We start from the raw sequence: 13,805 nt of genomic DNA, 5'->3' as shown, positions 1-13,805 counted from the left end.
CTTTTCTCCCAGCCTGTGCAGGGCCCAGGCTTGTAGCTAAACAGGTACCTCTTGGCCCCTCTGCCTGGATCCTCCTGCCCCAGAGGCCTGGATCCCCCCCTGCCCCAGTGGGTGCCTGAGCAGGGTCTCTCCCCTCAGGCACAGACGCCGCCGCCGTGGTGAATTGCCTGCACATCCTGGCTCGCTCCTTGGATGCCAGGTGAGCTCCTCGGGCTGGGTCCCCTCCCCGGAGCGTCTGGCAAGGGCAGGATTGGGGCCAGCCAGAGCCATGCGGGAAGGGGGTGAGAAACTGAGACTGAGAGCGGGGAGCTAAAGAAATAGGAGAGATTTCACTACCCAGAGACAGGGCCCAGAACTAGGGACCCCTTGCCTGGCATAGAGATGCGTTCCCTCAGGGGGGGCATGGGGCTGGTAAGACAGGACACTTCACCTGGCATGCAGATGCACCCCCTCTGGGGTGGGGCATGGGTCTGGTTACACAGGGACCCCTCAACTGGCGAAGAGATGCAGCCCCTCTGGAGTGGAGCGCAGGGCAGGTTACACAGTGACCCCTCGCCCGGTGCGGGGATGCATCCCCTCTGGAGTGGGGAACGGGGCTGGTTACACAGGGACCCCTCGCCGGCATGGATGTGCGTCCCCTCTGGGGTGGGGCACGGGGCTGGTTACACAGGGACCCCTCACCGGCATGGATGTGCGTCCCCTCTGGGGTGAGGCGCGAGGCTGGTTACACAGGGACCCCTCGCCCGCATGGATGTGCGTCCCCTCTGGGGTGGGGCGCAGAGCAGGTTACACAGGGACCCCACGGTTGAGCCACTCTCTTGGCAGGACGGTGATGAAGTCGGGGCCAGAGATCGTCAAGGCCGGGCTGCGCTCGTTCTTCGAGAGCGCCTCGGAGGACATCGAGAAGATGGTGGAGAACCTCAAGCTGGGCAAGGTGTCGCAGTCCCGCACTCAGGTGAAGGGCGTGGCGCAGAACATCAACTACACCACGGTGGTGCTGCTGCCCGTGCTCACCTCCCTCTTCGAGCACATCGCCCAGCACCAGTTCGGGGACGACGTCATCCGTAAGGGGCAGCTGGGGCCTTGGGGGGGGTGGGAGCACCAGGGAGTGGGGGGTGCTAGTGGGCACCAGGGGCAGAGGGGGGCACTGGGGATTGGGGACAGGAGGCGCCAGGGAGGGGGGCAGGGAATTTGGAGGGGTGCCAGGGGTGCGGCCGGACCCCCATGGCCCGGCACCAAGTGGCAGAGTTCGGGGCCTCCCCACCCCACACGGGGGCCGCCCCATGCCCCAGCCACAGGGCCGCCGTTTCCATGGTGAATCACCGCCAAGAGCCAGGCAATGCCCCCCTCTCTGATCTGCCCCCTCTCCACCCCCAGTGGACGACGTCCAGGTCTCCTGCTACCGGACCCTGTGTAGCATCTACTCACTGGGCACCACCAGGAATCCCTACGTGGAGCGGTGAGTTGGGGGGCTGGGGCGGAGGGGGGGATCGGAGGGGAGGACACAAGGGCAATGGAGCTGGGGGGGTCGGAGGGGAGGGCACAGGGGCGATGAAGCCGGGGGGGTTCAGAGGGGAGGGCGCAGGGGCGATGAAGCCGGGGGGGTTCGGAGGGGAGGGCGCAGGGGCAATGGAGCCGAGGGGGTCGGAGGGGAGGGCGCAGGGGCGATGGAGCTGGGGGGGTTCGGAGGGGAGGGCGCAGGGACAATGGAGCCGGGGGGGTCGGAGGGGAGGGCTCCGGGGCGATGGAGCTCAGGGGGGTCGGAGGGGAGGGCGTGGGGCGATGGAGCCGGGGGTGGGGGTCAGAGCGGCAATGGAGCTGCGGGGGTGTCGGAGGGGAGGGTGCAGGGGCGATGGAGCTGGGGGGGTCAGATGGGAGGGCACAGGGGCGATGAATCGGGGGGGTTGGAGGGGAGGGCACAGGGGCGATGGAGCTGGGGGGGGTCAGAGGGGAGGGCGCGGGGTGATGGAGCCGGGGGTGGGGGTCAGAGCGGCAATGGAGCTGGGGGAGTGTCGGACGGGAGGGCGCAGGGGCGATGGAGCTGGGGGGGGTCGGAGGGGAGGGCTCAGGGGCAATGGAGCCAGGGGGGGTCAGAGGGGAGGGCTCAGGGGCGATGGAGCTGGGGGTGTCGGAGGGGAGGGTGCAGGGGCGATGGAGCTGGGGGGGGTCGGAGGGGAGGGCGCAGGGACGATGGAGCCAGGGGTGGGGGTCAGAGCGGCAATGGATCGTGGGAGGGTGTCGGAGGGGAGGGCGCAGGGACGATGGAGCCGGGGGTGGGGGTCAGAGCGGCAATGGATCTGGGGGGGTGTCGGAGGGGAAGGCGCAGGGGCGATAGATCTGGGGGGGGGTCAGAGGGGAGGGCGCAGGGGTGATGGAGCCAGGGGAGTCAGAGGGGAGGGCTCGGGGTGATGGAGCTGGGGGGGTTGGAGGGGAGGGCGCAGGGGCGATGGAGCTTGGGGGGTCGGAGGGAAGGGCGCAGGGACGATGGAGCCGGGAGTGGGGGTCAGAGCTGCAATGGATCTGGGGGGGTGTCGGAGGGGAGGGCGCAGGGGCGATAGATCTGGGGGGGTCGGAGGGGAGGGCACAGGGGCGATGGAGCTGGGGGGGGTCAGAGGGGAGGGCGCAGGGACGATGGAGCCGGGAGTGGGGGTCAGAGCTGCAATGGATCTGGGGGGGTGTCGGAGGGGAGGGCGCAGGGGCGATGGATCTGGGGGGGTCAGATGGGAGGGTGCAGGGGCGATGGATCTGGGTGGATGTGTGGGACGGAGCTGGGCTGGGGACGAGTGTCCAGCTGAAGGGTCTCTGATTCCGCCCCCCAGGCAGCGCCCTGCTCTGGGCGAGTGTCTGGCCCGGTTGGCAGCCGCGATGCCCGTGGCCTTCCTGGAGCCGCATCTGAACATGCACAACCCCTGCTCCGTCTACACCACCAAGTCGCCGCGAGAGCGCGCCAGTGAGTGCCCCCCCACACCCTGTCTGCCCCCCACACCCCATCGGCCCCCCCAAGCCCCATCAGCCCACCACAGACACAGGGGTGGCCCCCACAGTGTCTGCAGTTTGGGGCTTCTCCTTGGGAAAGGCCCCAGAGCCCAAAGGGCCCCCCACTCTGTGGCTCCACCCCCCCTTGGGGATGTCACGGGGCCTCAGGAATCCCAGGGGTTCCCCTCCCCCATAGGATTTCCCCTGTAACTCCGCCCGCCCCATGGGATCGCTGGGTAACGCTCCCGCCCCTGACGCCTGCCCCCCACAGTCCTGGGGCTGCCCAGCTGCGTGGAGGAGATGTGCCCCGACATCCCGGAGCTGGAGCGACTCATGAAGGAGATCAGCGGGCTGGCGGAGTCGGGCGCCCGCTACACCGAGATGCCGCACGTCATCGAGGTCACGCTGCCCATGCTCTGCAACTACCTGCCCCGCTGGTGGGAGCGGGGCCCCGAGACCCTCCCCCAGGGGCCCTGGTGCACCCAGGTGACCTCCGAGCACCTCAACACCCTGCTGGGCAACATCCTCCGCATCATCGTCAACAACCTGGGCATCGATGAGGCCTCCTGGATGAAGAGGCTGGCAGGTACCGGGGGAGGGGCAGGGGCTGGGGGAGGGCCTGGGGGTGCCCACCAGCTCAGACTCAGGGGACTGGCTGGCTCAGGGGGGTGGGGAATGGGATACGGGCCTTTCCCCCTGGGGGGCGCCGGCTCTGATCCGGGGGCTGGGTGGCTAAGGGGGACAAGGAATGAGGTGCAGGGCCTTTCCCCTTTGGGGGGTGCTGGCTCCCATGTGGGGGGCTGACTGGCTCGGGGTGGGGGCGGTGAATGGCACATGGGGCCTTTCTCCTCTAGGGGGCACTGGTGATCCGGCCCCAGGGCGGGGGCTGGCTGGCTCAGGGGGGCGCAGGACCTTTCCCCTCTGATCCAGCCCCGCGGGGGAACCAGCTGGCTGGCTCACCCCCGACCCGCCTCCCCCCAGTCTTCGCCCAGCCCATCGTGAGCAAGGCGCGGCCCGAGCTGCTGCGCTCGCATTTCATCCCCACCATGGAGAAACTGAAGAAGCGCTCGGGGAAGGTGGTGGCCGAGGAGGAGCAGCTGAGGCTGGAGGCCAAGACCGAGTCGGAGGACGCAGAGCTGCTGATCCGTGACGAGTTCTCGGTGCTCTGCCGGGACCTGTACGCCCTCTACCCGCTGCTCATCCGCTACGTGGACAACAACAGGTGGGCGAGGCCTGGCCTGGGGGAGCCACGGGAGGGGGTGGGGCCTGCTGCATGTGCCACAGGAAGGGGTGGGGCCTGGCCAGGGCGTGCCATGGGAGAGGGCGGGGCCCAGCCTGGGGGAGCCACGCCCCCTCAGAACTCCAGCAGCTCCAGCCTTGGGTAGCAGGGTCCCTGGTTCAAATCCTGCCGGAGCTCGGAACACCTCCCCCTCCCCTGGCACAGGGGGCCCTGTCAGTGCCAGGCAGAGGTCAGGCATCAGCTGATGGTGCCCTGTGTGTCCCCAGGGCCAAGTGGCTGATGGAGCCCAACTCGGATGCCGAGGAGCTGTTCCGCATGGTGGGCGAGGTGTTCATCTACTGGTCCAAGTCGCATGTAAGTGGGGGCAGGTGGGAGGTGCCAGGAGCCAGCTACAGGGACTGGCGGGGAAGTGCTGGGGGCGCTGAACTGCGGGGAGTGGGGCGGGGGCTTGGCAGGGGGCGCTGGGCTGCGTGGAGTGGGGCGGGGGCTCAGCAGGGGGTGCTGGGCTGCGGGGAGCGGGGTGGGGGCTCGGCGGGGGGCGCTGAACTGCGGGGAGTGGGGCGGGGGCTTGGCAGGGAGCGCTGGGCTGCATAAAGCGGGGCGGGTGCTGAGCTGCCAGGAGCGGGGCAGGGGCTTGGCGGGGGATGCTGGGCTCCGGGAGGACAACTCTGTCCCCTTCCCCCAGAATTTCAAGCGGGAAGAGCAGAACTTCGTGGTGCAGAACGAAATTAACAACATGTCCTTCCTGACGGCCGACAGCAAAAGCAAAATGTCCAAGGTGAGGCCATGTGTGGCGCAAGGGAGCCGTGCCCGGGGCCTGTGGGGCAGAGCAATCGCGGAGGATTCACGCCGGCAAGGCCACCTGGACGCTGCCCGACCCGGCTCCTCCACAGCCCCTGCTCCAGACGTGCAAACGCTCGTGTGACTCCAGGTGCCGATGTTCGGTGCCAAATCCTGTCCCAAGGGCTCTCGGGTCCAGCCGGGTGGGCAGAGGGGGCAGTCCTGCTGTATGGTCATCTGCACACTGGTTCCCCGCCGGGCCTAGGGGGCCCAGAGCTCACGGCACCAGCGGAGAAGGGGGCCGAGGGGCGCAGATTCTCCCTGTGTGGGGGGCTGGCAGGGGGCTTCCTGGTGACTCCGTGAGCCACTGTGATTTGGGCTATGGGTGCTGGGGCGTGGTCCCATGAGCGCCCCTGATCCAGTCTGCAGGGTGCTGTCCTGCCACCACCAATCTAACCACCGGGGGCGCCATTCTGCCATCCTCCCCCCAGTGTAACCTCCACGGCGCTGTCTTATATGTGCTCTGGGGGCACCGTGGCCTGGGCGGCCCCGCTCTCATCCCGGGCGTGCGCTGCAGCCGCCGTGGGGGCTCGTGGCCCGTCTAACGTGTCTCTTCTATCTTGTCTCCCCTTCTCTCCTGGCCCGGTTCCTTTAGTCTGGAGAAGGCCAGGTAGCGTCTCACTTCTCTTCGGCCGCACAGAGACCGCATGGCGCCTTGTGTCTGTGTCTGATCTGCCAGCCCCCCTCCCGCCCCCGCCCAGTGATGGGGTCCTCCCCAGCCCCCTGTGTGCCCACGGTACCCTGTGTTGCACATCCCAGCAGCCGAGGGCTGGGCGAGCTATAGTGCCCACTGCACCCGGCCCACGGGCTCTGTAGGCACCCGGCCGGTCGGCTATCAGCACACCCAGCCCACCGGTCCCCGGGGTACTTGGCCTGGAGCCGTGCGGTAGGCCTGGTGGTGCAGCCCTGCGTCACCTTCCCTCTGCCAGGGCTTTTCACCGGCGACGTGGGGCCCAGCACGGGGGATTTCTGCTCCCCCCCGGCATTTGCTCCTTGCCCCCATCTGTCTCTCAGCCCCGAAGCCGCATGCGCCAGGCTAGCTGTCTCTGGCTCCTCATCCAAACCGGTTGGGTTCCTCTGGGCTCTCGCTGTGCAAAGCTGGGGAGTGGGGGGGCGGGGAGGGTTCTGCCACACACACACCCCCACCCGCAGATCACAGATCTCATAATCACCCCTCGTGACATCCCAGCCGGAGGGGAGGGGAGGAGGCAGTGCACAGGGATGTCGCAGGCAGATTATGCTGCCCTGTCTGCCTGCCGGATTGCGTGTGCTGTGGGGTGGGATGCAGCTCTTGGGGTGCAGGGGAGCTGTCTGCGCCGTCCCCTCCTTGGTTCGTGCCCCCTCCGGGAGTCTGGCTCCTCCCTCTCTAAGCTTGGCAGGGGCCGCCCCAGGAAGAGCTGTGGTGTCCCTGGGAGGGGTGTCTACACCGCTTCCCCGAGGTACCCCGAGCAGCCCATGACAGTTTCCTCAGACCCTGTGTTTCCCGGCGGCTCGCAGAGTCCACTGCCCCCCGCTGAGGTGACCCTGGGCTCCCATGGCCTGAGCTCACCGGCCGTTCCCAGGTGAATTTGGGGAGCCTGAGCCTCCCGCTATGCCAGAGTCGGGGGTGACACGGCCCTCCCCTCACACAGAGGGGCTGGGCCGGGCGGCTGGTTCAGAACTGGAGATTCCTGAATTGTCAGCGTCTGCGACTAAGCGATTGTGTCCCCTGGCGGGGGCCCCTCTAACTGAGCTATTGGGGTCCCCCTGAACTCCTCATCTTTTCCCTTTCACCCTTTTCAAGTGGCCCTGCTCCTCCCCTCCCCCTGTGGAGGTGGGAAGCCCCGCCCCCTTGGGAAGCCCCACCCCTCCAGCTTGGTGGGGGTGGGGCTAGCCAGGTACCCCTCTCAGGGAGGGAGGGGCACTGCTGTGGCCGGACGCTTCTGCCTTGGCATGTTGGCTGGAGGCAGAGGACCGGAGGGTTGCGGGGGTTGCTGCCGGGGCCCCGCCCTGACACACACACCCCGGACTCCCAGGCGGGCAGCTCAGAGCAGGAGCGGACCAAGAAGAAGCGGCGAGGGGATCGCTACTCCGTGCAGACCTCGCTCATCGTGGCCACGCTGAAGAAGATGCTGCCCATCGGCCTCAACATGTGCTCGCCCACCGACCAGGAGCTCATCACCCTGGCCAAGGGCCGCTACGCCCTGGTGAGCCGGGGTAGGAGCCTGGGAGAGTGGGGGAGGAGCCAAGGAGAGAAGGGGCAGAGCCAGTGAGAGCAGGGGGAGGAGCTTGTTGAGCAGGGGAAGGAGCCTGGGAAAGCAGGGGGCAGAGCGAAGGAGAGAAGGAGCGGGGCCGGTGAGAGCAGGGGGAGGAGCCTGGGAGAGTGGGGAGGAGCCAAGGAGAGCAGGGGGCAGAGCCTGGGAGAGCAAGGGGCAGAGCCTGGGAGAGAAGGAGCGGGGCCGGTGAGAGCAGGGGGCGGAGCCTGGGAGAGCAGGGGGCGGAGCCAAGAAGAGAAGGGGTGGAGCTGGTAGAGCAGGGGGAGGAGCCTGGAAGAGTGGGGGAGGAGCCAATGAGAGCAGGGGGCAGAGCCTAGGAGAGCAGGAGGTGGAGCCAAGGAGAGAAGGGGCGGAGGTGGTGAGAGCAAGAGGAGCTGGTTGAGCAGGGGGCGGAGCCAGGGAGAGAGGGGAGGAGCCAGAAATGGAACCAGGTGGGGCTGTTGTCCTTGGGGGTGCAGTGAGTTTGGGGGGGTTCGGGTGGGGCTGAGCGGGAGGGGTGGTGATGAACTGCTGGGGTGGGAGCGGCTTCTCACCCTGGTGATGAACTCTGTACCCCCCACAGAAAGACACCGACGAGGAGGTGCGGGATGTTCTCAACAACAATCTGCATCTGCAGGGCAAGGTGAGTGTCCCCCCCAGGCCGGCACCCCCATTCCCGCCCCCAGGCAGCATGGGCCAGCCCCCATTTCCCCTGCCCTGGGTGCCACGGACCAGTCCCCCCTTTTCCTCTCCGGTGCCATGGTGCCATGGGCTCACCCCACCTTCTCCCCTCTCTGGGTGCCACAGGCCTGCCGCTCTCTCCCCCCTGGGTGCTGTGGGCCAGTCCCCCTTTCTCAGCCCCTCCGGGCACCATGGGCCCTCTCCCATTTTGCTCCCTCAGTGTCATGCTCTAGCCCAAGACACCCAGGCTCCAGCCTGCTCCCCCTTGCCCCATGGACCAATGTACGTCTCCCCACCCTGCCCCGAGGCCCCGTGTCTGACAGCCCCTCCCCCCGGCAGTGCGAGAACCCCGCGTCCATGCGCTGGCAGATGGCCCTGTACCGCGAGATGTCGGGCAAGGCCGAGGATGCCAACCGGCCCGAGAAGATCGTGCGACGGGTGCAGGAGGTGTCGGCTGTGCTCTTCCACCTGGAGCAGGTGAGGGGCTGCAGGGCAGGGGGCATAGTGCAGGGGGGGGCTGTGGGGTGGGGGCTTCAGTACAGGGGAAGGGCTGCACGGCGGGGGGCATAGCGCAGGGGCGGGGCTGTGTGGGGGCGGGGCTGTGCGGCGGGGGAGGGGCTGCAGGGCGGGGGGCATAGCACAGGGGAAGGGCAGTGCTGTGGGCCCCCCAGCTCTAACCCCCCGTGACCCCGCAGACTGAGCACCCCTACAAGTCGAAGAAGGCCGTGTGGCACAAGCTGCTGTCCAAGCAGCGCCGTCGCGCCGTGGTCGCCTGCTTCCGCATGACGCCGCTCTACAACGTGCCCAGGTCAGCACCGGATCTGCCCCGGCCAGGGGATCCGGGCCTCCCCCCGGCCAGGGGATCCGGGCCCCCCAACCTCCCCCCGGCCAGGGGATCCACACATCCCAACTTTCCCCTGCTGGGAGAGCCACAGCCCCTGCTGTGTGGCCCATGCCCCCCACCCTCCCATTGTATGGGATTGAGCTCCCTATACAACCCACCCCCCCAATCCATAGTGCCCCTCACCCTGCAGGATCCGTGCCCTCCTCAGAACGGCTCCAGGTGGGATGCTGGCTGCTCAGTGGGTGCAGCCGGGGCGGGGGTTGTCTGAGTCAATCCCTGCCCCTCAACTGCTGCCAGGCCTCTGATCTTCCCCTTCCCCCAGGCACCGGGCCTGTAACATGTTCCTGGAGAGCTACAAGCTGGCCTGGATCATCACGGAGGAGCATGCCTTCGAGGACAGGATGATCGACGACCTGGCCGTGAGCCAGGGGCACTGGGCGTGGTGGGGACTTGGGGGAGGTCTGAGCTTTCCATATCCCACAGCCAGGATGCCTGGGTCCCGTCCTTTTCTGGGTCCTCGGACGCCTGGGTCCCATCCCTGCCCAGGTCCCATCCACACCCAGGCAATGGTTTCCATTCCCTCCTGCTCCCTGCTCTCTCACCATCGTCGCGGAGATTTGGGGGCAGCAGGACATCAGCGGTGGGGGGGCCATGGGGAAAGAAGTGATGGAGAAAAGGCTGGAAGTGGGGCTGGGGCAGGCTCCTGGGCCTATGAGCTGGGTGTGGGAAAAGTCGGGGCGCACCAGGCTCTCTCTGGCGGGGACGCGTGGGGCCCCCAGCGGGTTCACACCACTGACTCTCCACTGTCCTGTTGGGGGGAGTAGAAACCGGGCAAGGAGGAGGAGGAGGAGGAAGAGCAGATGGAGAAGAATCCCGACCCCCTGCATCAGCTCATCCTGCACTTCAGCCGCACGGCGCTGACGGAGAAGAGGTGGGTGCTGGGGGCGGGGGCAGCATCCACATCTAGCCACCCAACCTGGGGAGTGAATCTCCTGCTGGGCCCCAGAGTGGGTGTGGGGGCTGGGAGCCAGGACTCTTGGGTTCTATCCCATGTTCTGGGAGGGGAGGGGAGGCTAGTGGTTAGAGCAGGGGGGGTTGGGAGCCAGGACTCCTGGGTTCTATCTCCGGCTTGGGGAAGGGAGGGTCCAGGCTATGTTGTAGAACTGTTCAGCTGGCCTCTCTGGAGCGAGTGGTCTTGGATCTGACTCTGGCCCGTGCGCTGCCTTTCAGCAAACTGGACGAGGACTATCTGTACATGGCCTACGCCGACATCATGGCGAAGGTGAGTGACCCCAAGTCCACACCAGCTTCTCACAGCCCGTCTCACTCCCTGGCCCCTCCCAGCACACGTCCCACCCAGCGCCCCCTTCCCTTCCCAGTGTGTCCCCCCATTTCCCCTCCCTATCATTTACCGAGGCTGGTTTGAGCATTCTCAGGAGAGCCCATTGCACTTGTGAGTGGAGCCGGATTCGAACCCAGCTCTCTGGGTATTCAAGCAGCAGAGGATTTGAATCCTTCCCTCCCCGGACTCTCCCCTCACACCAGCTTTGCAGTAAGGGGCAGCTTATCCTTCCCCAGCACCTTCACAAACTTCTGTTCCTGCTACTCTGGAGTGGACGCAGGAAAACCCCCAGGTCACAGCCCTGTGGGCAGTAGTAACAATGTAGTAACTTGAGAATAATGGCAAAATATCTTTGGAGTAGCAATGCCATAGCAGCTGTATAATATTTTTGGAATAACTGTGTGGTATCTCTGGAGCAGTGATGTAGCAACAGTGTAGTAGCTTTGGGGTATCTAGGTAGTGTCATTTTGTAATATTGTAGTATCTCTATAGCAATGATGGAGTAATGGTTTCCTATCTCCAGAGTAGTAGCATGTGTCTTTGGAGTACAGAGTGCTAATGTTGTGTTGCTGGAGTAACAAAGTACTAACAATTGTAGTGTTGCTGGAGTAACGGTGCCATATACCTGGAGTAACAACAGAGTAACAGCAGAATGTCTCTGGAGTAATGATGTACTAACTTTGTAGTATCTCTGGAGTAGTGGTGTGGTATATCTGGAGTAACAATGTGCTGACAGTTTGGTATCTCCAGGGTAATAATGTCGTATCTCCCGAATAATGGTGTTGTGTCTCTAGAATAACAGTGTACTGACAGTGTGGTATCTCCAGAGTGACGACGTAGTATCTCCAGAGTACCGGTGCAGTATCACTGGAGTAATGCCATAGTATCTGGATTGGAGGGGGGACGGGAGTATTTGGCTCCCACGCACCCCTCACTCTGGCTCCCTCTCACTTCCAGAGCTGTCACATTGAAGAAGGTGAAGAGGCAGGTGGTGAGAAAGACGAGGAGGAGGCCGAAGTCTCCTTTGAGGTAGGTGATCCCCCTCCCTGCCTCCGGTCCTGGCCCCAGCCCCTGCCTGCGCTGACCCTTGTGTCTCCACCCCACAGGAGAAGGAGATGGAGAAGCAGAAGCTGCTCTACCAGCAGTCACGGCTGCACAACCGCGGGGCGGCCGAGATGGTGCTGCAGATGATCAGCGCCTGCAAAGGTGAGATCGGACCTTCGCCTGGGGAGGGACAGTGGGGCAGCTTGACGGGGGGCTGGCAGGTTGGCGGGATGCCATGTGCCAGGCTGGTAACCAGCATTGCCTTGGTTATCGGCAGGAGAGCCAGGCGCCATGGTGTCCTCCACCCTCAAGCTGGGCATCTCCATCCTAAACGGAGGCAACGTGGAAGTGCAGCAGGTACGGCCGGGCCAGTGTCGCTCCCAGAGCCAGGTCCCCAGCACTTCACTCAGTCCTTACGCAGGCAAAGATCCCTCTGAGCCTGGGAGTGACGGCGGAGTCATGGCCGAGGAGCTCCGCCACCTGCTGAATAACCAGACAGTCATGTCCAAGTAACACATTAGTAACCACTGAGTAACAGGTGAAGGAGTGTGGGGTAAAGAGAGCTTATGCCCTGAGTAACAAGAGGAGTATGCAGTGAGTAATGGCTGAGTAATGAGTGAATGTGCACTGAGTAATGATGGACAACGTGCTGTGTAATGGCTGAATAACAATGGAGTAAGTGCTGAGTAACTAATGGGTACACACTGAGTAATGAGGGAGGATGTGCTGAGTACAGCTGAGTAGCTAACAGGCATGCAGAGTAACAAGGGAGGACAGGCTGAGTAACGGGCTGAGTAATGAGGGAGGACAGGCTGAGTAATGGGCTGAGTAACAGGCTGAGTAACAAGGGAAGACAGGCTGAGTAACTGAGTAACGAGGGAGGACAGGCTGAATAATGGGCTGAGAAACGAGGGAGGACAGGTTGAGTGATGGGCTGAGTAACAAGGGAGGACAGGCTGAGTAATGGGCCGAGTAACAGGCTGAGTAATGAGGGAGGACGGAATGAGTAATGAGGGAGGACAGGCTGAGTAACGGGCTGAGTAGTGAGGGAGAACAGGCGGGGTAATGGGCTGAGTAACAGGGGAGGACAGGCTGAGTAACAGGCCGAGTAACGAGGGAGGATAGGTTGAGTAACTAACGGGTATGCTGAGTAACGAGTGAGTAGATGCTGAGTAGCCACTCAGCTTCGCTGCCTTTGTCCCTGCAGAAAATGCTGGATTACCTGAAGGAGAAGCGGGAGGTGGGTTTCTTCCATAGCGTGCAGGCCTTGATGCAGACCTGCAGGTGAGCGGGGCCGTCCGTCATGTGTCCCCGTCTGTCCCGGCCTGCGTCCCTTCCTCCCGCCCCGCAGGCCGAGCTGGTCCCTGCCGGCCTCCTTTTCCTTCCTGCATCCAGCCCGTCTCCGTCTCTCCATTTGGTGCCAGCTGTTCATCTCCCTGCCCTGTTCCCACGGAGAGCCAGCCGTTGGGGGGACCCCCAAGGGAATCGATCCCCTTTGCCCAGAGCGGCATCGCATGGCCCTGCTCCCCATCCCCCAGCGTGCCGGGGCAAGCGCCCAGCGGCCCCCTGCTCCATACCCCCGGTGGGGGCTGGGCTCCTCCGTCGTGCTGCACTGGGGGGTGGAGAGTTGATGTTGATAGCAGGGTCAATCCACGCCCCTCCCTCCCTGGCTCTCCTGACGCCCATTTCTCCCTGCAGCGTCCTGGACCTCAACGCCTTCGAGCGGCAGAACAAGGCCGAGGGGCTGGGCATGGTGACGGAGGAAGGAACAAGTGAGTCCGCGCTGCCCCCACTCCCGTCACCCTGGCTGCTGCCTCCAAGCCCTGAAGCTCTCTGCCCCCCATCATTCCCCAGCCCAGGCCCCCCCACGTCTCAGCCTCAAGCCCTGCAGCTCTCTGCCTCCCATGCCTCCCTAGCCCAGGCTCCCTCCCACATCTCAGCCCTAGACGCTGCAGATCTCTGCCCCCATCCTCCGGCCCAGGCCCAGCCCACATCTCAGCCCCAGCCCAGCAGATCTCTGCCCCCCACCTTCATGGCCAGGGCTGCTGGGGGTGGCAGGGTGCTGCCACAGCAAGGGAGTGATGGCCTCGGGGGACCTCAGGCCCCAATCCCAGCAGCCTCGGGGCAGGGTCACTCACGCTAACGAAGCACCTAGCGGCTGGTGCTGGGACTGTGGCTGCTGGAGCCTCTAAGCTAATGGGCCTGAGTCTGAGCCGGGGTGTGTGGATCCGCAGGTCCCGGGTTCGATCCCTTCTCGGGGCAGTCGGCGGGAGCTGGGATGGCAGGCTCTGGGGGCACTGCCCAGTGAAAGTGGGACGTCAGGGGCAGGTTATGGGGGTCACAGTGAGATGAGTGGGGGCTGCCCTTCCCCCAGGGGAAGTCTGGGGGAGGGGAGGAGCTGATCCTGCAATGTCTGCTGGGAAGGGCTGGATCAGCTGCTCTCACGGGGCTGGGCCCATCTAGCCCGGCCTCCGGTCTCCGCTGGGGGAACCCTGCGGCTAGAGCTGATGGGGCCCCTCCCCCTCCTTCCGCTGTGGCCCCTCCCCACCCTCGGTTTCTGTTCATAGCTGCCGTGTGGTTGCAGGCTCCCCCCCGAGTGAGGCG

At 65.0% G+C, this 13,805-nt stretch overlaps 1 protein-coding gene across 4 annotated transcripts in view; it reads left to right on the top strand.

Annotated features, from left to right (window-relative positions):
- RYR1 (ryanodine receptor 1) overlaps positions 1-13,805 on the top strand; it is a 108,580-nt gene that overhangs the window by 65,572 nt on the left and 29,203 nt on the right. For 3 of the 4 annotated variants that reach the window (XM_050928318.1, XM_050928317.1, XM_050928316.1), the window contains 21 exons: positions 139-199; positions 826-1,064; positions 1,378-1,459; positions 2,820-2,950; positions 3,248-3,562; positions 3,958-4,198; positions 4,483-4,570; positions 4,902-4,994; positions 5,652-5,666; positions 7,072-7,242; positions 7,874-7,933; positions 8,311-8,448; positions 8,667-8,779; positions 9,138-9,234; positions 9,640-9,746; positions 10,046-10,097; positions 11,115-11,186; positions 11,264-11,363; positions 11,479-11,558; positions 12,409-12,485; positions 12,900-12,973. In XM_050928318.1, coding sequence (XP_050784275.1) covers positions 139-199; positions 826-1,064; positions 1,378-1,459; positions 2,820-2,950; positions 3,248-3,562; positions 3,958-4,198; positions 4,483-4,570; positions 4,902-4,994; positions 5,652-5,666; positions 7,072-7,242; positions 7,874-7,933; positions 8,311-8,448; positions 8,667-8,779; positions 9,138-9,234; positions 9,640-9,746; positions 10,046-10,097; positions 11,115-11,186; positions 11,264-11,363; positions 11,479-11,558; positions 12,409-12,485; positions 12,900-12,973 — 2,406 coding nt within the window. The remainder of the gene's footprint in view (positions 1-138; positions 200-825; positions 1,065-1,377; positions 1,460-2,819; positions 2,951-3,247; positions 3,563-3,957; positions 4,199-4,482; positions 4,571-4,901; positions 4,995-5,651; positions 5,667-7,071; positions 7,243-7,873; positions 7,934-8,310; positions 8,449-8,666; positions 8,780-9,137; positions 9,235-9,639; positions 9,747-10,045; positions 10,098-11,114; positions 11,187-11,263; positions 11,364-11,478; positions 11,559-12,408; positions 12,486-12,899; positions 12,974-13,805) is intronic. The other variant, XM_050928319.1, reaches the window with a different exon arrangement.

The sequence above is a fragment of the Gopherus flavomarginatus genome, chromosome 18, assembly GCF_025201925.1.
Source record: "Gopherus flavomarginatus isolate rGopFla2 chromosome 18, rGopFla2.mat.asm, whole genome shotgun sequence".
NCBI classification, from domain to species: Eukaryota; Metazoa; Chordata; order Testudines; family Testudinidae; genus Gopherus; species Gopherus flavomarginatus.
The sequence above is the reverse complement of the archived record's forward strand: the minus strand, read 5'-3'. Positions and strand labels throughout refer to the sequence as shown.